We start from the raw sequence: 26,645 nt of genomic DNA on the forward strand, positions 1-26,645 counted from the left end.
ACAAAACAAAACAAAACCTAAAGAAAAGTTTAAAAATGGGGAACGTCAAGTCGAGACTGTAGATTCTCTTCTTCTGCGAAGTCCCGAGTCCACGTCTCAAAGCTCCGCCCATGTCCTGAAGTCAAGTGGGGGGGGTGTAGACCGCAGCGGGAGCCTCCGTCTTGTGTTTGTGTGCATGTTCGCCTGGTGAGCCCAGTAGGCAGGGACTGTGATAAAGGGTGGGCCGCCCTGATGGCCACGCGTCTCATTTCTTCCTTCGATTGTTTTATTTTAAGCCGCCGCCGTCTTCTTATCAGTGTTTGATCGGTTTTCTGGCGCGATGCACCCGTGTCTGTCGGCGACCAGTCCACAAGAGTTCGGCTCTCAGAGTAGTTTAAAGCCCTGCTGTCAGTCACGAGGACGCCGACGCCTCGGAGGATGGGAGCAACCAAGGTGGAGGCGTGATTTCATGTTAACGATGGAGAGGGGGCGGTGTTTGTGAGTTTTAGATGCGTGTGGTGTGTTGCTGTCACTGAAAATCTGCCCGGGAATGACCTTAGATCCTCGTTGGCGCTCGTGTCGACGGGCCAAAGCGGAACCGGAAGGGAGGGAGATGGTGAACCTTCTAGGTCGTGCGGAGGAAGCTCTCCTCGGCTAAAAGGACTACACTGATGGAGGAGGTGGAGGAAGGCATTGCTGGGCAGGTCCTCAGAATGGTGTGTGTGCGCTCATGTGTGCATGTGGCTAGTGCAGGTAATCGTCCACAGAGGCGAACGCGCAGGAGCCGCTGCCAGTTCGTGCCATGATGGCGAGGCACTGGGCGGCCTGGCCCACGGCCAGAGCCAGGGGGGGCTGCTTGGGCAGATTGTGAGTCTCTAGAGATGAAAACAAGAAGGAAGGAGACAGAGAGGAAACATGTCAGCGTTAAACATGTAAAGTGTTTGCTAACTGTACTACAACACTGGACACACTTTTCAGCACGTTCAGCCTCTAATCCACACATAAACCCAGTTCCTGCTCAGAACCCTGAATAACAGCGCCGTCGCCTCGTGTCGGACAATGTGCTGCGTCACCTCGGTTTGACGTCAGCAAGACGTCGACCTTGTCAGCAGAAATTTTACTTGCTAGTGTTTATTTTGTTCACAAATTCATCTTGTTTGACCTTTTTTATCTGACAACATCGGGACTAAAACGATTCACAAAATGTCCAGAAACAGACAAACATGGGGCGAGAAAAGATCCAATTAGACCTAATTCAGTTGTGTGGAACGGAGGGGTGGGATTTAACCTGTGTGTTCGATCTACACCAGGAAGATGCTACAACTGGTTTCAATGTAGTCTGATGGAATCTCCGAGAAAGAAAAGCCGAGACATGGAGAAATTTCACATCTGATGTGAAGTAAACTTGGTGAAAACAACAACATTTGCACGCCGGCCTTCACACAAAATCATGAGATGCTTTTGCAAAGCTGCAAACTTTACATATTCATATAACCTTACGAACAACATATTAACTATGTATATTTTAAAGCAGAGGTGCAGCAGGATGATGAACTCATCATCTCCACCATGACGATGAGTTCACTGTCCTCCACTGTTCTCATGGTGATGAGGTGGAACGGGAGATTCTCATGGTGATGAGGCGGAACGGGAGATTCTCATGGTGATGAGGTGGAACAGGATGTTCTCATGGTGATGAGGTGGAACGGGAGATTCTCATGGTGATGAGGTGAAACGAGAAATTCTCATCATGATGAGGCGGAACGGGAGATTCTCATCATGATGAGGTGGAACGGGAGATTCTCATGGTGATGAGGTGGAACGGGAGATTCTCATGGTGATGAGGTGAAACGAGAAATTCTCATCATGATGAGGTGAAACAAGAGATTCTCATCATGATGAGGTGGAATGAGAGATTCTCATCATGATGAGAAGCAACTTTGTGATGCTTCATGTCAATATGGAGCAAAAACTAAAGAATATTTCCAACACGTTGGATCCATCAGACCATGAATTAAAAAGAGAGTTCAACCTGGTACCAGCAAGATGGACCTGATAAACTGGCCAATAAATGCATCTTGAGGTTTCATGTGATCTTTTACAGGCTACATGCTTTATAAAAATAAAGATCCTGATTCACAGACACACAGAAAGTTGAGGTTCAGCATAAAATTAAGGCGACCGGCTAACATCCAAAAACATTGAGTGTCCATGAAGAGCTGCAAGTCAGAGTTTCCACTTGCCATCAAATGCTTCTTTATGCTCCTCAGCAACCTCACAAATGTCAAAAGCTCAGGCTCATGCTTGATTTGTCAGTTTAGATGTCACCGGGTCAGATAACGTGCCCGTGACTGCTGCCACACACACACACTAGTTACTTAAAGTCATAACGCGTGTCCTGAGCGTCATCTTGCCCTGCAGATTTAATTTCAGGGCATTAGTCTCAGATTTCTGCTGCAACACAAATACAACAGATGCTTTATCTGTGCTGCTCACAGCAGCAAAATGTGACAAGCACGTGCAAATTAACAGAAGAGCGCTCAATTTAACAGCATAAAACGCAGTCTGGGTGACACACTTACCTAAAAACCCTTCACCAAAGATGTCTCATGTTCAAAGGAGTGTGTATTTAACAAAAACAGCTAACATACCTAATATTGCACTGTTGAGAGTGGAGCAAACTGGTTCTCTCTGAATAGCATCCAGCTGGTAGCCGACCGGGCTGGTCCAGGGGTCAGAGTAGGCCAGCAGGCTGAACGCATCCTGCAGCAGGAGACAAACACATGCCGATCACACCACAGAGCACTTCCTCAAACTCCAAGTTTCACGTGTGTTTTTATACTGAAACACACGCGTGACTGACTCCTGCACATTCCTGTGAATGATGTGTTTGCATTACAACTTCTCATTAGGTCTCCTATCACAGGTCTAAACTTGCTCTCAGTGCTGCTGTGTTTAATACGCTGGATTACAGAGCATCATACCCATTAGTGAGATTAAAGAAGCCCAATCGAGCTGGTTTAAGTCACTGATCTGACAGGTTCCAGTGTGTTCAGTCATAGAGCTGCCCAGGAGTCTGTGATGCTTCCATTAAGTCCTGTCAGTAGACAGCGAAGAGTGAGGCAGATATACTGACCCATGAAGCTGATTAAACCGATCACCTTGTTAGACAACAAGCATGTCTTTCAGATCTTTAAGATTTAAAGGCCTGAATTTTCTCCTTATAACTTCAGACAAGAACGAGGTTGTTGTCTTTAGACCAGACCACGTCAGGAAGTTTAGCAGAAGATATAATCCTCCCCTAACGGCATCTTTTACAAGCTGGTAAGAAAGGAAACATTAGTCTCATTCGGACAGAGACGTTCTAAGAACTGCGTTCTGAGAACTAATAGCGTTCTAAGAACTGTCCTTCGCCAGAGAACCGTGTCACTTTGCATTCGGACATGAGTCGGAGACCCGATCGCTACCGATCTGACGCAACCATCTGCGACAGTGACGTGTTATTTTAGCGCCACTCAGCAACAAAACAAACCGCGAAGAGGAAAACACCACAAAGGAGCAAAAATGGAGAGCGACAAGGCCATCGTGTTCTTTGTGTGCTTTCGAACCCCCTCTGGATTTCCTCGGCTGAAAAAACGGCCAGCAGGGCTCTGACTTCGTCGTCCGTCCACTTATCAGCTGCGTTCTCCATGCTTCCGTAAACAGTGGTTTTTAAAAATGGCGGGGTCTGACGATGCGGAAATTAAGTAGCGGCGCTCAGCGCGAGGGCGTAGCTATCACCTACGTCAGCCTGCTTCGTCAGATGCGTTCCTACAGAACTAAGGAAAGACCCGGAAGTTGAGTAGGCGCTGAAATCGTTATAGGAACTCAGGGGCATGGTCCCTAAGTTCCGATCTGTCCGAATGCGCCAAAGAACTGAAAAGGTTACAGGAACGTCAAATGGTTCCTACAGTGGGAAAGAGGCTACTTACTCATTGATAAGCCATTTATGACTGATACTGCATCTTAAACAGCTTATAGTTCCAGACTCTCACACTGCAGATTTTTACTGGTGTTTCTAACAGCCCAGTGGGAGGCAGAGGCTGTTATCAGACCCCTCTCTGTAAAGCTAGCTCCCAGTTAGGCTCCAGGAAGGAAATGCTCTCTCTACCTTTAAGATCAGGCTTCAATCTTTCCGATCTGATACCGCTTATAACTGGAGCTGGATCAGATGACCCCGACATCATAACCTTTAGTTACTACGCTGAAGGCCCATACTGCTTGGGGACATCCCATGATGCACCGACAACATCTCCTGTTATAGAAACCTGTCATTACTGCCGTCATTAACGCTGTATTCAGCCTTTTCTTCCTTCTCATCGGCCTCCTTTCATCTGGTTTTACAGCATCTGTAGATGCCTCTGTCCTGTAAGCCCCAACAAGCCGAGGCGGAGGGCCGCTCTTCCCCCCTGGAGGCCCCCCCATCCCCATCTTTACCCAGAAGATGGGACTACATTGACAAAGATTCTGGTCAGCCAGCTGGTTTCATTACTAAGCATGTTTTTGTCTTTATATAAACACAAGACTGCTTCTACTTGGACATTTGTTAAACTTTTATTTCTTTTAAGTGCTTTTGTCTGGCTTATTTATTTATTTATTTATTTGTATCCATCCTTAGCATGTGATTACTGTGAAGTTCACTGCAACACAAAGTTTTTAACTAAATGCTTCTTTTAGTGTTTATTGTTCAAATCCCAACAAATCAATTATGCACAAAAAATCTCTTTGGAGCAACTGATGTATGAAATTATTTTACAGCTGCAGTGCAGTGCCCTCGTCTACCAAAAATGTTCATTTTGTTTATTGAACCAATAAAAGTAAAACCAAAAAGAAGAAGGATGTGATTTCTGGCGGTACCTTGAGCATCTTCTTGTTGGCTGAGTTTTTGCCACACTCGCGGCGGAGGTGTTCGCTCATGCTCTGGAGCTCCCTGCCGAAATGGATCATTCTTTCAATGGCCGCCTGGCTCCCGCCGCACAGCTGCCTCTTGGACTGAGCGGACTCCACCTCTGCAGACCCACATTGAGTTCAGGATACAAAACAAACATATCCATAATGTTGCTGAGTGTGTTGCTCCATTTATAGGCTGTGGTTTTCAGACTTCTCTAAACAATGTGCCCCCTTTAGGATCATTTTCCAGCCAAGTACCGTCCATATTAGCAGTGTTACATTTTACTACATAACATGATCTCCAGAGGCACACACTAACAAAACAATATCATAATAACCCAAAAATAATGATAATCCCAGACGTTTCCCTTAATTTAGTCCAATGTTAATTAAGATGTTTATATTTTCATTTATTTACATGTTTTATTTTTATTTATGTACTTTAATATTTATATTTTAAACAGAAAAGTAAGATTAAAAATCTAAAATTGAGTACACATATTTCTTTAAAGGTAAGAAAATCTGTAGTTTTAATGCAAGGGAATTCCTCTTGTTTTAAGAGTATTTTGACTTGTTTTGGGAAGTCTTGACAAGCCAAATTTTCTTGTTTTGTTGGCAGATAATTTACCTAATTTTTGTATATATTTTTTCATGTTTTTTAAGGCTGAGTTTTTGCAGTGTATGTTAATTACAACCAACAGATCATGATGGATTAACATAAAAAATTAAAATAATTAATTACAGATATCTAGGAGTGAAAATGCATTATTTTACATGATGATCAGGGTAATCTTTTAAAAAAGAGGAAGTCATTTTTGGTGTCCATACATGTAGTAATCCTGGCCACCTGAACTGACTCACTTCATAGTTGTCAGCTCCAATAAGAAAGAAAGATGTATAAAAAGTTACCCCCCCCCCCTTCTTTTTTATTTTCTCCCTGGAGTGTCTCCATGGGGTACATATACCCTTATTTAAGATATACTGATTTAAAGTCTATAATGTGAGAAAAACCTGATATAACTGAGAAAAAATAATCCCAAACACTGTCTTTTCCATTTAAATATCAAAACACTGAACCAGTGCTTCTTCCTCCATCCTCACGGGGAATTAGACACTAACGCCAACCAAAGAAGCTGCTAAAATAAACCACCTTATCAGCCAGGTCACGAACGTACTTCAGTGTAACAAGGCTGCAGGGTTGATAAAAGCTCAAGCTGCATCACCATTATCTCCACACACACTCTACCCACCCATATCTGCGTCACAGTCGTCGGGCTCGGTGGCGTGTTTGGAGGTGCCGTTGAGGAAACCATTGGAGGACGATTCTGTCACTCCGTTGGTGAAGTGGTCGACCTCCATATCCACATCGTTACTAAGGAGAAGACACACACACACACAGACTGTAAGGTGGCGCAGCAGGAGTTATGTCTGTTTGCTCTTGTCCCTCTTTTGGATTTTGACAGTGAGCGTAAGCCGACATCTCCTAACGTAGCGCAGGTGATTTTTATCTCATCTGTTCCGATGCTAATTTCTTCCAGGTTACAATCAGATAAGAAACAAGCGTAACCATCACTAGCCGGGTTTTTACTCTTTCTGGGAATCCAAAGCGACACAATGGGCCTGATTCTGCATGGACGTGAGGTGTAACCTGTACCTGGTGATGGTCTGCTGACTGCGGCTCCCATTGAGGCTAATGTCAGAGGCTGGGAGGGTGGAGCCAGAGCCGGGGGGGCAGGGCTTGTGACTGTGAGGGGAGGAGCTGTGGTTCTTGTTTGACGTCACGCCGTTACAGAAGTTGCCGTCAATCCCTAAAAACAGGCAAAAATTCTTTTTTTTAAACACATATTTGCAGATTCATAAAGCATCCAGGTAAACACAAACATGCATTTTAAAATCATAATGAAAAAGTAAAAGTAAAGCTGTTTTCACTGAGTGTGAAAGGAGCCTTATTGTGTGTCTCCTGGAGGCCACATGTGATCATGCAGAGCTGATCTGAGTTGTACCTGTGTGGTAGGGCTGAGAGCTGCTGGCTTTGTGGCTGGGGCTGCTGAAAGACCGGGGCGAGCCGGGGTAACTATCCTGAGACTTTGGACTCCGTCCACCAAGACACCTCACCTCGCTGTCCGTCCCATTCACCATCTCAATAAACTGTCTCACCCTGGGGGCCGAGAGGGAGGAGGGAGGCAAACGAAGGACAGAAAGAAGAGAGGACAGACCAAAGAGAACAAAACAAATGATGAAAGGAGAAGGAGACCAGAAAACAAACATAAACAAGTGTATCTGGTCAGTTTTCAGTGGGAGGAAACTAAAAGAACAGAAGTTGCTTCAGTTTATTAGTTTACAGCTGCATGCGAGGCTTTTTTACCGACATTTTAGTGAGATTTTTCTCCGTTAACTATCAAACACAGCCTTGGTCTTACTTGAGCATGAAGAGGAGGTCTGGGTTCCTTTCCAGGAGGTTGGGGTACAGCTGCTGGGTGGTCTCAATGGCTTCACCCATTCTACCCGACAACACCAGCTTCTGGATCTCTGCAAACGGGACCACAAGCAGCACTTTGCTCAGCTTCATCATGTGCTTCACCGGGTAGCATCAGAAGTAACAGACTTCAGACCCAGAAATATGTTTAAATTCATGGATAAACTGTAACATGGTTGTTGCCAGAGATAATAGTGGAATATAACTTCATCTCATTCTGTTTTTATTTATATGATGTTAAAACAGAACAAAAATAACTTCCAAAGACACTTTCCATGAGCTTTTCTTGTTCAGAGAATGTCTGGGGGGCTGTGAGTAACTTTCATTGTGGAGGAAATCCTCCGTAGATGCTTCTAGCGGAGTTTCTCCCCCATCATTTTGGTAAGTTACACACTAGGATTGGTTCCTATTAGTATATGTACTGATCATTTGTACTGCAGCTCACTCTACTGGGGCTCTATTGTAGATGTTTAAGACACATGTAATCCAAGTACAGTAATTGGTTGGATTTGACCCTCCCCTTCCCCACAGATGCAATATGGCTAAAACCATCAGCAAAACATAGTGAAAAAACTGGCAGAGAACGATGTAACAGGGCTCACAGTAACATTTTTTGGTTCTTTTTGTCTAAAATAAAAAATGAAGAAAGCGCCTTGTGTTTCCTTCTAGCTTCACTGCTGGGTTTCTGATGATGTAACTGAATAATCAGGATCAGTCTGATTTTTATGTTGGACTTGGCTCACAAAAGATTGAAAATCAACATTTTACATGAAGAAAGTCAACACCAGCAATCAGCATCAGTTCAAAAGAGACTCACTCTGTCTGTTTTTGATGGAAGCCAGCTCCTCCTGCACTGCCTGGTCAGTGGATTTGGCGAAGGCTTCGGCTGTGGCGCAGTAGCTGTGGTGCACCAGGTATGAAGCCACCATCCTGACAAGAAAAAAATAAAAACGTATTGTGGTTAGAGAGCCAGCTGCAAGAGAAATGATTTTTTACCTGGTCACACCTCAGACCAGGAACACAGTAAACAATGAAACAAAGAGAACAGCGACGGTAACTGAATCAATGTCTGTCTTTCCTCGTCGGGTTCATTTCCATGAACCCCAGTATGAAATGGCATCAAAAATAACAAAGAAATACTCCTGGTAAAAGGAGCTACAACTTAAATTAGTTTAATCAAAATCAAACCAATTTCTTCACATCATGATCAACTGGTTTGTGAATCAACCTCAGTGTGTGTGAGGACAGCTGAAAAGTGTGTCTCAGTCACAGACTGTATTTGAAATATGGATGGAGCCTCCAGTGGTTAAAAGTGAAGCCTATGCGGAAGTGCATAAAACTGCAGTTCCCCCTTCATCCACTAGGGGCTGCAAAACAGAGCGAATCCCAATAGACTCCCATGTTAAAAAGACCAACTTCACAGCAGAAATAAACACGTTTACAGCAGAAATAAACACGTTTACAGCAGAAATAAACACGTTTACAGCAGAAATAAACATGTTTACAGTAGAAATAAACACGTTTACAGCAGAAATAAACATGTTTACAGCAGGAATAAACATGTTTACAGCAGGAATAAACATGTTTACAGCTTGGTACAACAATGCATTTTCGGTTTAATAGGTCAGGTTTACCTTCATGACAACTGTGGGGGGAGTGAATTTTTTTTCTAATTCGCCCGTTTAAAAGTAATTTAATCTCAAAATTCGGCATATTTAGGGGCGTGTCCTTTTGATTGACAGGTAACTGATCTCCCGCTTCAAGTAAGAAGAACGTAGAACAACCGAGGTTTTTAGCCGGTTAACAACGTGACTTAGCTTTAGCCTGCTTACCTCCTAGCCTAGCCTAACCTAACCTTTAGCCTAGCTGGTTAACTCCTGTTAGTATTGGGTTAGCTCGGTTAGCTCTTAGCTACAGAAAGCTTGGAGTTCGTTCGATGTCAATCATCCACCACGACGCTCACAGCCCCCCTCTCAGCTCCACCTCTTTGCTCCGGGCGAGACGACATGCATGCCTCTGCCAAGATGGTGATGGTAGGAACCGCCCACTGAGCTTCGGTTCAGTTCTTCAGAAACCTAAGAGTGACGTCACAGAGGCTCCGCCCATCTTTTTTTATACAGTCTATAGTCTCAGTTGAAGCATCAACAGAAAAAGTTTCCTTTCGGCAGTTTTCCTCTCCACACCACGTTGTTCTTTTTGGACTCATCAAATGATTGAATGAGATCTTAAAAGTTTAAGACATGAAACAGATTGTCTGAATCACTAATATAAAATATGTCAGAGTGAAAGGGAGCGTGCACCTGATCTGTCAGTCACGATTTAATCCAGCACAGGAACCCGGTGGGCCCCCAGGAAGCTGGAAGTCAGTTAGTTTACGGTTTCACAATGCAAAGCCTGTCATTTGTTTTAATGTCCTTTTCTACCAATTAATCATCATAAATCTCAACAGTGAAACCTGATCTGTGTGTTTATATCTTCTCAAAGTGATTTTTCCATCAGTTCTTACGACTCTGCTAACCCTTCGCAGGGAGGTTGGAGATTATGAGACTCATAGCCACGCTACCAAAACAATAACACTTTCCGTTCACTACTCTGACCTGGGCTTAAACACTTCCTGTTTTCATCCCTGCCCATGAGGTAACATTTTCTGGATCAAGGCAGCGAGTCTCTCCATTCTACCCCACCCTCAACTCCAATCTGCACCAAATGGAGATTAAATCCATTCAGGACACGTAATCATAGCAACAGTGAGCTAATCCCATCAGGACATGATGACATGAGAGAAACACAGTCATTCCACACAGCACAAACACAGCTTGTACTTCTGCTCTGACTCTTTACGTGGGCCACGATCCACTTCATGCTAGCAGCAACATCCTGCCACCTGTAATTTCCACAACTTCCAATAGTGTCAAAGCTCAGCTTTACTTCTGGACAAATACCTGATAAGTAAAACAAAGCATGACTTCATTACTACCCTTATGTACTACTGACATCTTCTACATCTTCTACAAAACAGAAATCCGTTTTCTAATCCGCTTACTTCTGGATCATGGATTGCCACTCGCCCTCGCGCTCTCCGATGGGGAAGCGGTCAATCTGGGCCTGGATCTTTGTCCTCCATTCTCGCATGTAGTCCTCAATGTCAAACACGAACGGATGCTGGCCAAAGTTTGCATCCACCACCTCCCCTGGAGTCTGAAGGCCCACGGTCGGATACAAGTTAGGCTGCAGTTGAAAGAGAGAGAGAGAAGAATAAGTAAAGTAGAGGAAACAGAGCTTGGAATGTAATCTGGACCATGAATCAAAACAGGAAATAATGAGAGGAAAAACAGGAAAATGGAAAAATCTAAAAGGAAATAAGCTCTTGTCTACAATTACCCCTTAAAAATTATTCCACTTGCTGACAAGGCTTATGGAGTGTTAAAATTGCAGTGATAGACTGATGGAAGCAGGTTTGTTTTAATCTAACCCCCATGTCATAGCTTCATCATCTGATGAACATCCTCTTCAGGCATCAGACATTTACCAGCAGAAATGCTGATTTCAGAGCACACAACTGTGTAGTGCTAAATTAGCTTACAGCCATCAAATATGAGTATATTTTCAGTTATTACCCCAATATCTGCTCCTTTTAATACACTTAACTAAAGCAGGTTTAAAAAAAGGGACTTTAAAACAAAAAAGTTTGAGCGTTGATTTACTATAAACAAATTAATTAAATTAAATATGTATGAAAAGAGACGAGTTTCTTCACCAACAGAGTTGCAACAGGAACACACACAAATTCAGACCTCGGCATTAACTCACAGGTGAGAAGGTAAAGTAAAGGTGTTTCCACATGAGGATAGTTCGGGGATCTCTGATTGGGTGGGAACACCAGGAAATGTTTCCCCTTCATACATTTAGGTTTGTTTCCACACTGCAGTAAAACACCTGAACAACATGCAGTAACAAAACCTGCTTGCGAGGGGCGATCTTCCCATAAATGTCCACTGACTAAAAGGTCCATTTATCTGCAGAAGATAAGACACACAGACAAAGACTTTTGTCCATCTCCTGGACCATTTAACACATAAATGGTCAGTTTTCAGGGGCTCTGCGGATCAGTCTGTTGACACCGCAAATGGAGCGACACCACCAGAAACCACAGGGTCACTGAAGGAGCTAAGTCTAAACAAAGCTACTGAGATTGCTTGGTCCAAGACTGGGTTTGAAACGCTGCTTCCTCGTAACTGCTTTCCACTCAGATTACTCCCTTGCAGATTAAAATCACTTTTATTCTTCCATACGTAATCTTGTGGCAAACAACTACATTTACTCGCACCCTGCGGTCAAAAACCCTTTTCCCTTCAGGGCTAAACATCTGCCCAACCAGTGACGTGTTCCCCCTATATGCGTCACCTACCCAGGTAACAACACAGCACCCGCTAACGGCAACAAAGAGGAACACAGTTAAACAAATTGGCTCACATAGTTGCTGTTGAGCGGGAGAGCTGATATGCAACCAGTGAAAGGAAAGACCGAGAGAAGAAGAAGTGGTTGCAAACACTGTTATAGTGTTGCGTTACCCACGTCAGAACGTCTGAACCCACGTCTGAACTCAGCATTGCCAGCTAATGGACGAATGGACTTCCCCATTGCAACACACCTGATGGATATCCATCTGTAACGCTCTACACCAGCCGCCCGATGATACTTTCATTTCAGCCAGATGTGTTGCAGGAGGCAAACATCTAAAACCTGCAGGAAACTGGCCTGATAGGTGTGGAGTTGGTGATCCATGCTGGAAGCAAACCAAGCCAAGGTTTGCTTGCGAGTGAACCAAGAACCCTGGTTTTCCAGCAGGGCAGATCACTTCTTTGGTCTGCATCAGAGTGTATATGTTCACTCACATTACTCCGACGATTCCCTATGATCTGCAGACCAAACTACACTCCAGTGTGAATAAATAAAGGAATATGTCATCAATTAAGTTTGTTGACTTTTTTGTTTTTAAATCTAAAAAACGCCGCTCAGGAGGCTGCTGTTAAGTCAGCCTCAGAACAATTAGTGATATGTATGTGTGAAAGAAGAAGAGGGCTAGAAAAATGATTTAACATGAAGCTAGGACGAGGTTTTAGTCCCCTAAAGAACAAGAGCACAAAGCCCTATGTGTGTCTCTCAGAGTTGTCTTTGTCATGGCCCAATAACCACAAAGGTCAGCTGTGTTGAGGTGACGCACTTCACTGCTCAACTCTGGAGGAACATGAATGTCAGGCTTGCTGCCAAGTCTGTTTTGCTGCTCAATAGATTATTGTTGTGGCTAAGACTCTTATTTTTCTTCTCCCTCGAAAAACAGCCAATCCCTGTTTTCATCTGCAACTGAGCATGCAGGAGGTGGAGGGAAAAAAAAAAGAAACCTTTTTATTCTCTGCCCTGTTAATGCATGCAGAAATCCCATTGGAATTAAATGTCCATTTGGTGTAGGAGTTGTTCACACTGGCGAGCAGAGAGGCTGACGCGAAATTCAAATGCAACCACAAACAAAAAAAGTAATGGGCTGTTTTTTGGGTTTTTTAGATGGGATGGGGGGTTTGAAAGAAACAAACACACCAAGACTCCTTGAAAAGATGGATTTTTGTGGTGCTTACAAAATTATATAAATAACTTGCTAGTGTACAGTGACAGACTTGAGTTAATGAGAGTAAAGCATAAATTCACTTGACAAATTCAAGAAAATCTACATTTAATATAAAAAAAAAATGGCTATAAGTGACACATAGTTTGTATATTTGAGGAAAAATGAGAGATCTTTCCATGTTTTTATGTCCATGTAAAGAATATTGAGCTTTCCAGTTATAAACATCCATTTTTAAACGTTTTGACCACAGTGGACATTTGATAAAAATGAAACATTTATTTCTTCAGGAATAACCTCATGTCCAACAGCACTGATAAATAATGGAAACTAAAAGAGAGTACTTACTGGTAGGTCTGTGAAGGCAATACCTGCAAAAAAAAAAGAAGCAGAGAAGGAAAAACAGTAAGAAAGAGGAGTTTTTTTTCTTTTTCTAAAAACAACAGGAACACATAATTGTGTTGAGTAATCTTATTATCATCGTAATCTTTCTGAGATAACGTGATTTAATCAAAGTCATGTAAATGAGAGCGCTTCCTTTGTCACGATGAGAGAAACTCGCTCCACGAGGCTTCGTTTAACAGCCTCACCCTGATTTCTGCAGCAGAAAAATGACCCTGACAATGCAGCACATGAAGAACACTCGAGGTGGAAACTTTTCACCACCGAGGACGCAAGGAAAAGATGTTTTATCTAAAATAATTTAATACAAGTTCACGTCAGTCTCTAACTCTAAGCTGTGCAGCTGAAAGCAGAGACAGAAATATGATTCAGAAGGACTTAACTTTGTCAGTCTTAGATAGTTTGGACAAATAATAAAAATGTGGACCCTTCTGAGGTGTTTTTGATAACTTCTGTGATGTTTAGGGCTGTAATGCGACACCAGAAATCCCAGTTCAGCATGAACCAGTAAGGTCACAGTTCATTACATTTTTGCTACAGTAAGGGGAACAAAATGCAAAACCTGATTATTTTTGTGTAAACAGGAACAACTTTAATGACACTAACAAACAAATAACTGCAAACTACCAGCATTCCTTTCCCCATAAGTAAAAAGATTCCTAAATAAGCTAAATTTAAAAAAATGTACATAACAGAATAAAAACAGCAGATTCAGCCTTTTGGTATTATGTCCTGAAGGGAGCATGAGGAGGAACTTCACCCCAGGCTCAATTATCTTCAGCATGTTTATCTGCTTGATGCCTTTTGTTGCAAATTTGTGATAAACCAGTTTCAGTGTTTTTATGCCAAGCATGCCAGTTCTTTACACAACATTATTTTCCAGTCTATGTGGACAGGTCTGAATGCTGCCGCTTCTGTGGACCTTTTTAGCTGCAAGTTTAACTTCAGTCTCATTTTCCTGTTGGTACTTAAAGCTGTCATCTTAATTAGTCCTTTAACTAATTGATTTCAGGCTGTGTTATGATCCTGCCGGTGCCATTTTCATTAAAAGCCTTCCTCTGGCAAACTTGTGGAATGCTTTGATTGCCAGGACAGTAAGGTAAATGAAGTGTGAAATAAAAAGTGAAGTCTAATGAGCTACATATTGTCAAGACAGCGGTCTGCGCTGGCTGATCAGCAGTTTAATGCTGCAGAGAAGAACAGCACAGACAGAAACAGAAACCCAACAAGAGCGGAAAGAAAGGGGAAAATGTCACATCAAGGTTTGCAAACTGACTTTTCTTCCCAACCAATCCAGTGGTACGCTGTTCTACTTCATCACATACATGGTTAATGTGATTCTCCAATCATAGGTATATGTGTAAAAGTACTGGCTTTTAGTCCTTAGTAGCACATATGTCCTAAAGGTTAAGACACAGACTATACCTCAGAATAAGAGCACTGCTGCAGCGCGTCACAGCTCCTTACCTAGGCTGTGGCCATTCTTTGTGTAGAAGCAGGTGTTGTTGATGAGGTTAACGCAGCAGCCGATCACGTCGCCCGTTGTAAACGTGGGTCCGTAGGGTTGCCCCGTCCCAGACGAGCAAAAGGAGTGGCCGTCGTCTCCGTGATAGCCATACGAGTGCTTGTCCCAACCTGGATACAGTGTTTGAACAGGAGGTGAAAAAGTGTTGCGGTTTAAACTTGTGACAAATAATACAGAGAAGGGCATCAATGCCAGAAAAATGGATGAACGGATTAAATGTTGAGTGATTTGGTAGCAAAGGAAAAAAAACAACAGCTGATGCAGCACTTCAACTACTCCACACAATTTCCTTAAGTAGATCATCAATGGAAATCTGCCAGGAAAACGATGGCTGACAGACAGAAGAGTGTGTTATATCTATTCTGCACGCAACCAAAGCTGCAGTTGATGCTTGAACCTTCTTCCATGTGTCTGCAGTGTCATTGGGAGCAAATAAGAAATACTGCAAGCGCACCAAGTCGGATCTGGAAACACATCCAGCACGAAAATAGAAATGCTGCGTCATTATTCTGAAGCTTCACAAAGTCGTGGTGTATGTCAAAATGTGAACTACATGAAGAATCAGCGAGGTATGAGGAGGTTCACGCCTTCTCCCGGAGCAGCGAGAAGAAACCTGCAGGTTTACTGCTGCGTTCAAGGACTCTTCAGGGAGCCTCACTGTATATGATCCAGAGAAATTAGTCTTTTTAGTCACTGGAACAGCCTGTTTTTATCTCTACCGGGACAGCACAACATGATCACTTTTTCAGTTTTCTTTGTAAATTCCAGCATCTACAGACTGAAATTCACTTCTCTGCTATTTGTCTTAAATATGACAAGTGAAAATAATCAAATACAGAAAAGAATTCTGTATTTTTCAGTTTGATTTTTGCTTTTTATGCACATCAGTTCCAACGTTCTTGTACCCTCTTTGGGGAAAAGGGGGAACACAGGTCATCCTTTAGCACAGCTGGTCTCAGGACTGTTCAGGATCCTGCGAGTTACTTCTGAGCTGCAGATTAATCTCGCTGTTGCAACATTCATCACTCAGAGACGGCTCTCAACTCTGCAGCCCCCTGGCATCCGTTCTTTACAATTAGAACATTTCTGCTAGTCCGTCTCTGCAGTTTGCTCTGGCCTCCTGTTATCTCTGTGCATATAGACTGGAGCTCCAGGGTGGGCCTGGCTCTATGGCTGATGAAGGGGTGTCTGGACTCCTGTTTGGTCTGATAACCTCAGCAAAGTGCATGAGTGACGTTGTCATCACAATGCAGTGGTACCATGTTGTTGCACAGACCAGGCAGCAGCAGAAGTTTTTTTATTTATATACAAACAAAGGTGCTAGTGTCAGCTTTTAAACTCTGCCTTTCTTGATTCAATTAAAAACAATAAATTAAATGAACAAAAGTTATGAAGTTCGTGAATTGGTGTCTAAATGGCAGAATTTACACGTCTCTGATGCATAATTAACTATGTGATGATAGTTTAATGCCTTGAGTTTGTGCATAAATGTCCATTAGCTCCATTTGTGAAACATGTCAGGTGATACCAGTTCCAACATTAGTGTGGGATTCTTTTCACTGCACGTCTAGAATCAGTCAGATATGATGCATCATATTCAATGCTTTAACAGATACAATGAAGACAAACAAAACTCTCAATGTTACCTAACTGGGTAAAAGCTTGACAGGCAGAGACATCAGTGACATCATAATTCCCAGGTCAACTTAAAGGTCTCTTAGCAACATGCTGGTGATAGTGATATAAAGATGTGATAATCAGCTTTTCATGGATCATCCATTGTGGATTTAAAATATAGCATCTCAGAATAAACTACATTTTGTAGCTGGATTGTAAACCTCCTGGACAGGACATAAATGTCTGGAAACCTTCATAATTAACCTAAGGGGTAAGATATCCATCACAGAATTACAAACTACCGTTCCTGAGAAGGTGTTGTGTATCGTGCTTATGCGCAACAGAGATATGGTGGAGTATTTGAGGGTTAGTACCTCAGTTCTACCGCCCAATATAAAATACCCAGCAAGATCACACGGTCAGTATGGACAACAGCGACTCCACATTTGAGTTTGCCATTTCAGCATTAGTTTATAACGTTCATTATATTTTTAGAAAAAGAATAACTAGTGATCTGTCTGAATGATAACTCACAGAACTTAAACCTAACTTATGGAATAAAGTTAATGATTCTGGAAGCCGAAAGTTGGGAGTTTGAGTGAACTGAAGGACATTTCCACATACATCTTCCTGTCTGCTACAGCATTGCCACACTTGTAGAACCCCGTGTCTCAGCATCACTGACAGAAAACATGCAGATGTAATCAGATAATTTACCTTACCAAAGCAAACCCCAAGCATCCCCCCCGGTGAAAACTTTACAGCTAAAATGTTTAAAAAGAGCATAAAAAGAAAAGAATGAGACACAACTAAGACAAACACAATGTTATCTTACCAGGGAGTCTGTTCATATTTACACCCTGAGCTGAGAGGCCGATGCCCATGTACCTGCAAGACAAGAGTGCTAACGGTTAGCATCCTTATGAAATAGACACATCTCACTTTTAACACACGTTATTTGTTTTTTGAACAACAAAAACAAAAGAAAAAAAACAACGTAGTTTAAAGTTGACAAAAACATATTTTTCAAGCAAATAAAACAAAACAAAAATGAAACTCAACATGCACAGCCGCATCACTAAAGCATGTCTATGGTTTTCCTGTCTCCAAACAACAAGCAGGAACTAAATAAATAAAACATTATTATTGTAGATCTACAGATCACATTTGTGTTCAAGGCACTCTGCTACTAGTTTCAGCCACAATCAGGCACAGCGAGTCAAATTATTGTTAGAAATTCACCTGGGGGGAGGGGGGGTCGTCAATCACTTATGTGTTCAGATAAATATAATCTAGGTGTGCTAATCTGAGAAGTTTCATTATGTATGACTGATTTCAGATCCACCAACATACTAACATGTGTGTCAATGTTTATTCATTTCTTTGAGAAACCTGGCTAAATCATGTCATTGAGAAAAAAAACAAAACAAAAACAAAAGACCATCCATTGTCTTATCTGGGGCCAGGTCACAGCCTAAACTCGTAAGAGCAGACTTCCCTCTCCTCATCCAAATTCACCAGTTAATCGGAAGCATTCCTGAACCAGCCGAGAGATATAATCCCTCCAGCGTGTCTTGGGTCTTCCCCGGTGTCTCCTCCTGCAGGAACACGCCCAGAACACCTCACCAGGAAGACATCCAGGAGGCATCCTGACCAGATGCCCGACCCACCTCATCTGGGACCTCTCGATGCGGAGAAGAAGCGCTTGTATTGGAGAGCTCGTTCTTTCAGTCCCTACCCACAGCTTGTGACCATTAGCATGGGAAGGAACATGGATCACCTGGTGAATGGAGAGCTTCACCTTTCACCAATGAGTTCTGGAAATACCACCATGATACGAACAGACGGCCTTACGGCCAGAGTTCCGAAAAAAACACGTTAACATCCATTTTTTATCACTCATTACTGCATCCGGATGGTTTTTAGTTTAGGAATAAGTTGTTTACCTGTTGCCTTTTGTAAGAAAAAAAAAATATTTCAAATACAGTTAGTCTGAATCCTAATTCAGACTAACTGGAATAAAGATCAGATTATAGCAGAAGTTATTTAAAAACCATCATTTGATTGTGAATGCTACAAAGTAATCTGTTTAAATGTTCTTAGTGATCAAAGCTGGAAACATTTAACTGTCTGACCATTTTAGCACCTCAAATGTCATTAACCTCTCTGCATTTTACTACATAATAGTGACTTACATATATTAAGTGATTGATCACTGAAACAAATTTGAAAACATCACTTTTATATTCACTAAACATCTATGGGTTGCTCATGAAGGAAAATAACCGTTAGCCGCATTTCTAACAGGGAAAACATGAGATGCCAGACTGCAACAACAACCTGTTACCATTAGTTTATTCATAATGCAACTACTGTTGTTTCTTTCAAGTATTGTAAACAAAAGACATTTGCACACATGCAATACAGCTCTGAAATGTTCTAGTAATTTATTTATCTGAATGCTAAACATTTGTTATCTGTTTGAAAAGTCGTCTGACAAGAAACAGGGAAGAGGGAGGGTGCTGACATGCAGGAAAAAGGCTAGAAGCTCAAACCTTGTTACATCAAGGAGATTCAGCCTTTGTGCACAGGACACCGTTTCAACCGGCTGAGCTACTTGATGCTTATCTATTCAGGAGAATCATTAAGCACTAACAAATGTCACACAGGGTAGCATGTACGGCCCAAGCTTTGCGACATCTAGATGCATAATTGAGTGTCATCCAGTATTCTCAAGTCGCTGTAGACAAAAGACACATTTCACAACATGCTTGGCTTCATGTCCAGGGTTGCATCTAAAAACTGCAGGATAGCAGATCTTGAGGACGAGACTCAAGATCACCTTTACATTTACAGATGTTACAGTGCTTTAGTCACAACAAAATCCCCCCACTTGGAGGTGCATTTGTGAACAGCAGCAGAAGACCAAATAATATGCAGATTCTGAAAACCTCCATACTCCATGTGTGAAAACAGATTTATAACAAATCTATTTGGTGGGAGCTGGATGTGTGTTTTCTTCTACAAAGTGTGTGGTGTGGTTTGAGCCATAGGCAGTGACCTGTTGCTTCATGGACTGTGAGACTGGGTTGATTCATGTGACTTGTGTTCCAAATATTACGGAGATAAACTATTCATTGACTTTCAATTTAGAGTTACAGACCGTCGTCTTGCCTCTTGATTTTTATCACGTCTGGTTCAATCAGACTTTGGAGTGTTTGGTGGAGTGTTAAGCAGCCCGCTGACATGAACCGAAACAGACCTCACGTGGTATGCAATGCATGCCTATTACTAAAATAACGAAGAATCAAATTATTCATAATCCAAATGAGTTAAAAATGATTATCTAAATCTCTATTCAGACAGGAGAATCCGGTGTTAGTGAACAGGAGTCTGGTCTGCTTTTAAATCAAACATTCTCAGACATTTTTTATGAGATAACACCTAAATTTCACACAGATCATTCTTTAGATGATTTCCAAACAACCTTAAAAAGACCAGAAACAATCTCCATTTCCCAATCCATAAATAAACACCCAGTTTTTCTATTTTCATACATAAAAATAATTTAATTAATCAGTTAGGTTTCAGTTTCTGCCTGTAAGTAAAGTCCTGAGTAAGTCAATGTGTGTTTTTTTAAAATATGCAGGTCTGAAATATGCTGTAGGATTAAATGACTCCTAAATCTAACTCTCCACTTTGTAAATATGGGATATTACTCCAGATGAGCAGCTTAAATTGATTCTGGAGACAATTATGGATGAACAAGATTTAAACTCAATCACACACTAAAAAAAAAAAAAAAATATATAACAATCCTTACAGAAGCTTCAAAAAGCTCAAAAATAACATAATAACCAAGAAATATTGTAATGTTTACTGTGCAACAGCATTTCCTCATTTAAAGACTCATTACGTTACTTTCTTACTTTAAAGTCGACATCTTGGACTTGCTCAATGACACAGGGACATATATCATGTGCATTTTCACAGCCGTTGCTGCCCAGCAGCGTCCCGAGGCCAAGAAACCGACACTATACAACATTATACCATCCCGGATGTAAAAAAGAAAGTGGTTGTTTTGAAAACGCAACATTGCCGATTTAGCAAAGAAACGCAATAAGATTAAAAGAGACACAAAATAAGAGTCATCGTAACATTGTCTTCTGCTGGTTGGAGAGCGGTAAGATGCGAGATGGACGCCAAGTCAGTCGTCGATGAGGGACGCTGACAGGAAAATAGCTAAAGTTCTGTAGTGTGTCTTTAATATGTTCAGTCTTTGAGGAAACAAATTAAATGCCTCCTAATGGCTAACATGCAAACTTTCACAAAAAAGATTATTAATCATTATTATTATTAAAATTATGAAGCTTTTAAGATACAATATGCATCTATCGGCCAACTAATCATGGCATCATTTTAGTTTAAACTATGTTTCAGACCAGCTGATGCAGGAATGAAATAACTGAATCATGGATGTTAAACACAAACGTTGAATCAATGTCGATTAATTAATTAGTTTCTCAGATGTTTCACTTTGGAACAAAGTGGTCAATAAACTATTGCTGTCAACACTTAATCCAAGCTGTAAACAGAGCTCAGCGCAATGTGAATCAAGGGCTGCACGTATGCTGCATGGTTTGTGTCTCTTACCCATCTCGGCCTTTACTGATAATCTTCACCTCAAAGTAGTAGACCCCGCAGGCAGCGGGGATGGGGTGGGTGGCCCGTACAGATGCTGCATCCTTGGGGGTTTTGCCATGACCTTTGGAGTAAAACACATAAGTGTGTGGTTGAGATTTTCTGGAAAATTTCTGAGGTCATGAATAGAGTAAAAATGGTTGGACGGAAGAGCCGATGAACACATCTCTTCAACCTAATTTCATGTAGAGTTCAGGATTGTATGTAAGTGTAGAGCAATGGTTCAGGGGAAGATGAAACCTCTAAACTGTCATTTATACATAATAATGATAAATAATACCCAGTAATGTGGTGACACTTTGTGCCGTTTGGTTTTTACTATTTAAGGCTTTCTTTTAATTACTCATCTCTATTTCTGCATTTTAGTGTAAATGCTTTTGTGTGGTTAGTTTTAATTCTGGTATGTTTTGTTTTGTAAAGCCATAGTTGTTGGAAATAACGTTTCTGTCAAATTAGATGATATTTAAGTTGGAGCATCTGTAGAAACAACACAAAAAGGTTTTACAGTCAAAGTTTAGACTTGTAAAGAAAGAAACCCAAAGATAAAATTGGTTTTTTTTCTCATGTAACAACAGTGTGTTAAGAACCAATATGAGGACAGACTTGCTTTGAAACATGAAAAAAAATCAAAGATTTAAACATCAGAAATACTAGTTTGGTAACCCTAACACAAAAAGCAGATTCATCACATGCAACTTTATGAATCGAGTGTAACAATAAATGAGAAAGTGGTTACAAAATTGTCACTTAAATGCTGTGAATCTGAACTTCCTGTGCTCTGGATTGTGAAGCTTGCCATCTTATCTGTCTTAAAAGGTAAAGTTAGCCCAAGCAGCTTCAGTGCAGAACTGCCAACAAAATCATGAGGTCATATAAGGTGTATTTACACAATCAAATATTACATGGCAGAAGTTTGAAGCCTTTGCAGTAAGGAACAACTCAGCTGCTGGTATTAATAAAAGATCTTAATGTCATTACATTTGGAAATACTGAGTCATGTTAAATACATCACTGTAGCGCATTAGCTAAATGTGAGACATACAACCTGGGTAATCTATAATAACGCCTTCTCCTTTCAATGCACTTTCAGTATCAGTAATAACTTCAAAAACAGTAGTTCAAAAGGGTCATAACTACATATTACAAGTGTAATATGTGAGCAGAAGACTAATAAAGCTTGCTACATATTACAAGTGTAATATGTAGCAAGCTTTATTAGTCTTCTGCTCACAATACTTTAGTGAACCTGGAACTGGTTCCCACATAAAGTGAGGCAGACAATAACAAAAAGAATCATGTATGCATTATGTTAAAAAAAAAAAAAAAAAAAAAAAAAATTTATATATATATATATATATATATATATATATATATATATATTTGTATCAAGTTTTAGTCATAGTTTTGCAACATTGGCAACATTAAAACTTTAAAATGTTGCATTGGTGGAGGTTTTGGTGTTTTAATCATATTCAAATATCTTCATTAATAATCTAGCATTCCTAAACTATATGCTTGAGTACACAGAGCTACTTCCTGGCACTTTGGTGACAACAATACTGACTACTTACTCATTAGTCACAGTTTTATAGTAATTAAAAAAGGACCCAGTTTTTTAAGCTTTGCAATTGAGATATGAAAGATCTGCAGAGTGTATACATATGGGGGGAAAAAAATATGTATACTGGAATTAAAATTATTATAAGACATGAACTGTTAAGTGGGATTTTAGATGATGCATTTGACGATTGTTATTTATCGATGAGTCATTAAATGGCAACATGATTCAGCTCCCACAAAACTATTAGAATATTTGAAATGTCAAATTCTAGTTAATCATAAATGGCTTGAATTTGAGAGTATGCCAGTGGAAAATAGGACTTTGGGTGTTCCTTTTAAGTTTTATATGATTGAAAGTTAATCTTACTCAACATTTACATACTTGCTTTATGTTATTGAGGTGAATGAGTAATATACAAAGAGAACATTCTAGCTGCAACGGGGAAGACAGCGAGTAGAGGGCCCAGTCAGACCCAGAATACTAGAACACACCCAGGAAGCACCTTTTTTTTCTTTGGTCAACATTAGCCTTTTCTTACAGGCCTGCTCCAAAAACCTACATAATAGCTCTGCTGTGCAACTAGTTCTACCTGAATGTGACAAGACATTTACATTTAACCCTCAGCAGAAAAGAACTACTTATGTCTACTGTGTGCCAAAAAGCTACTTAAATGAAAACCTAAAGTAAACTCGATATTCAACACTGTGCGTTTCCTGTCATTTAACTGCCATCTAATGCTACATTATAGCCTACCAGTGGGTTGTCTAGCTAACTTTACACGACATCATTTTGAGACTAAAAGGTTACAGAAATAGCTTAAAATGTAGCTTTGAAGATGATGACACTACTGTTGCATGTTATTTATTGAACTGTTTAAAATCAGTTGGATATTTTGGCTGATGTGGAAGCTTCGTGGTGACATTTAACTGGTGAACAGGCAAAGCTAATGAGCTAGTAGATCAGATTTTGGCTGTGGCTACACCTCGCCAGCTGGTCGGGTTGCAAGATGTCCTCTGTCTTGTTGTTGACGAGCTTAGCCCACTAGCTTAGCTTACTAGCTTAGCCTACTTTGTTTTTAGCCGCAGCTGGTTCTGATCCGCTAGCCTCAAGCTAAGCTAACATTAGTCAACTTGGTGTTAGCATTGATAAATAAAGTGCTTAACTCCAGATTCCCAGTGTGTCATACCTTTATAGTGTACACGGAGATTGTTCTGAGAGAGTCCGATGTAGCTAAACTTGTCCTTCGGGCTCCAGGAGCGAGGAAGCGGGGTCTCGTTTTCATTTACGGCTGGATAAAGCCGACGGAGCCGCTGGTTGAGCTCCTTTTCCTGCTCGTTCAGAGCCGAGTCTCCATGGACAACAACCGACATCAGAAACCCACAACCCGTCGACTGTCCAGACATGGCTACGACGCGGGTTTTAGTCAAATGGCTTGTTAGTAACAAGCCCAAACCACTGGAGTCCGTCAGTGTCAAGTTTTAAAGGGTGTTTTAGCAAAGCTAGCTAGCTAGCAGGCTAAGCTAACTGGCTTCGCTGGTCGCAGAGAGGTAGCCAGAGCTGGTTAGCCTTGCAGCTAACCTGGCTAATGCGTTTAGCTCGGCCAGCAAAGGCAAAGCGATCGCTGAAATGGCTCAGGTTGACATTAGCTGACAGAAAGCCAAAAATAGAATCCCTAGAAGGAGATTATATGGCGCAGAGGAAGCGATGAAAGTAATTAAAACACAGACGAAGAGGCCTGTGTTGGGAGCAAAGTAACTAGTGAGGTTAGACTAGACGGGTCGACAAAGTATAATAAGCTCGGCTAGCCTCGATCTTTTGTTTGTTGTCGGAGCGTTATCCGCGAATCTGATTGGCTCAGAGCAGCTCCACTCACTTCCTATGGGAATGTGAAGTCAATAGCCTGAGCAGGAGGGCTGTGACGATATGCTTTTGTCCCGACTCGATTCCGATTTTTGGGAATTCGATTTAAATTGCGATTCTCAAAATTCTTCAGTATTGCTGATTTTTGTAGATTAAAAACAACAAAAGGGATACAACTTTTTTTTTTTTTTGTAATTTTTCTTGATTTCAGTTAGAAAAAAAACAACACAGTAGCCAGACAATCATTCTGCTTCTATAATAACCTAGAAGACAAGTAAAAATATCAATAAAACCAATACAAATGACAAAAAATGTATAGTTGATTAACGTTATTTAATTGAAAAAAAAATCTATTTTTCAACAAAAAAATAATTGATTTTAGAATTGTTAAACAAAACATCACGATTTTCCCAATCCTACTGAGCAGTAGATGCACAGCAGGCAGATGGCGATGCTCAAAAAGAAGACAACCAGGGCCCTTTTTTCTGCTTTTATATATTAGACACAGTGACTAACCACTCTGTGTTTTTCATCTGTCTTTAATAACTTTTGTTGTCAGTACCAGTACTCCACCAATCAAACATAATCAAGCCACTCTAATAAAAATTATCATAAACACTATGCAACTGGAAAAGAGAAGTTCAGAATGAATAATAATAAATGAATAACTTCAATATTCTTAATATTTATTGGAATAAGTTTTTGTTATTAGCTTTAGTCTTTTCTTTATTAGCAAATTCAAACTTAATTTATTGATATTTTTACTGCAGTTTCATTCATTACTCAGTTTTATACAGTTTATAAAGTTTATTTGAGGTTTGTAAAAGTGAATCAGAAATGGCTTTTTGAACATTTCCAACCTTTTTTTTCTTCAATCTTCTGGATGAAGTTGATGCTTTTTTATGAGTTCAGAAAAAAAAAAACAGCTTTAGTCCACAAGATCTCAATGAAACTCTTTGGATTGTCTCTTTTTTCCTTTCTTTTTTTAATCTCATACTGATTTTTTCTCATTGTTGTCATCAGTATAGCTTTAGTTATTACATTTTTTGTTTGTTTTTTCTTTCTTGTCCTCAAATAGCCTAATGAACATTTTTAATAAAAATACCAATCAATATTTTCTTCTTCATTACGTGAGATGTCATGTGACTAAATAATTTTACTTCATCTAACTCTTTTCTTCCCCTGAGATTTTTTTCCCCACAGTCTAACAGAGTGGACATTACCTAAATTAGGTCTAGAAACTACCTATTTTTCTAAAATGGAAACTAAATCAATGGTTGGCAACTTTAAATATCAAAGGTGATCTCGTGAAAAATAGAGAACAATGGTGTCATGCTGACAACAATTAGAGATGTGCTGGGCAAAGTTGAGTCACAAGGCTTTACAGTCTCTTCCCAATTTGCATGCATTGTGTGTAAATCTTGATGACCTCAAAGGAGTAAACATTGCACTTCTACATCAGATCAGACTGATCAAGCAATGCTTTGAAAAAGAAAAGGACTTCTTAGATCATTATTAGAACAGGAAAAATCGTTACTTTGTACAGATAAAATTATAAAATAATCAGGACTGAGAATGGATTAATTACAATTGATGATTGTAATAATAGTGTGTTTCATGTATTTTATCAGTTTGTACCTCAAGATCAAAATCAAGAATATTGTTTTGATACTTTTGGTGGATAAATCTCAGAATACATTAAACTAAAAATGTGAGTCTTGGTCTGCAGTATTTGAGTTTGATTCTGTACAACCACCGTTCACCTCATCCAGACATTTAGACACTTTGTTACAGATATTGGTGCTAAGTCGTATGGGGGATTGAATTGAAGTTATGATTCGATGCAGTCAGTTGGTTTCTTATTCTCTTATAGGCTATGTATGAATTGGCTTGAACTGATGTGGGTGTTGATTCGTGTATGTAAAGTGCCCTGTGACAACATTGTTGTAATGTGGCGCTATACGAATAAAGCTGA

The 26,645-nt window shown here is 40.6% G+C and overlaps 1 protein-coding gene across 2 annotated transcripts in view; it reads right to left on the reverse strand.

Moving 5' to 3' along the window:
* Positions 1–26,645, reverse strand: part of ranbp9 (RAN binding protein 9) — a 28,022-nt gene continuing 1,377 nt past the window's right edge. The window contains exons 1-14 of one of the 2 annotated variants that reach the window (XM_079243389.1): positions 23,997–24,644; positions 21,202–21,313; positions 17,384–17,436; positions 14,874–15,041; positions 13,353–13,375; positions 10,428–10,612; positions 8,202–8,314; positions 7,329–7,437; positions 6,912–7,066; positions 6,563–6,716; positions 6,159–6,280; positions 4,876–5,027; positions 2,631–2,742; positions 1–854 (exon numbers count right to left, since the gene is read on the reverse strand). In XM_079243389.1, the coding sequence (XP_079099515.1) occupies positions 724–854; positions 2,631–2,742; positions 4,876–5,027; positions 6,159–6,280; positions 6,563–6,716; positions 6,912–7,066; positions 7,329–7,437; positions 8,202–8,314; positions 10,428–10,612; positions 13,353–13,375; positions 14,874–15,041; positions 17,384–17,436; positions 21,202–21,313; positions 23,997–24,213 (1,806 nt within the window). In that variant the 5' untranslated portion in view covers positions 24,214–24,644 and the 3' untranslated portion in view covers positions 1–723. Of the gene's footprint in view, positions 855–2,630; positions 2,743–4,875; positions 5,028–6,158; positions 6,281–6,562; positions 6,717–6,911; positions 7,067–7,328; positions 7,438–8,201; positions 8,315–10,427; positions 10,613–13,352; positions 13,376–14,873; positions 15,042–17,383; positions 17,437–21,201; positions 21,314–23,996; positions 24,645–26,645 lie in introns of those variants that run through there. The other variant, XM_079243390.1, reaches the window with a different exon arrangement.

Source organism: Telmatherina bonti (assembly GCF_933228915.1).
Source record: "Telmatherina bonti genome assembly, chromosome: 7".
In the NCBI taxonomy this organism is placed as follows: Eukaryota; Metazoa; Chordata; class Actinopteri; order Atheriniformes; family Telmatherinidae; genus Telmatherina; species Telmatherina bonti.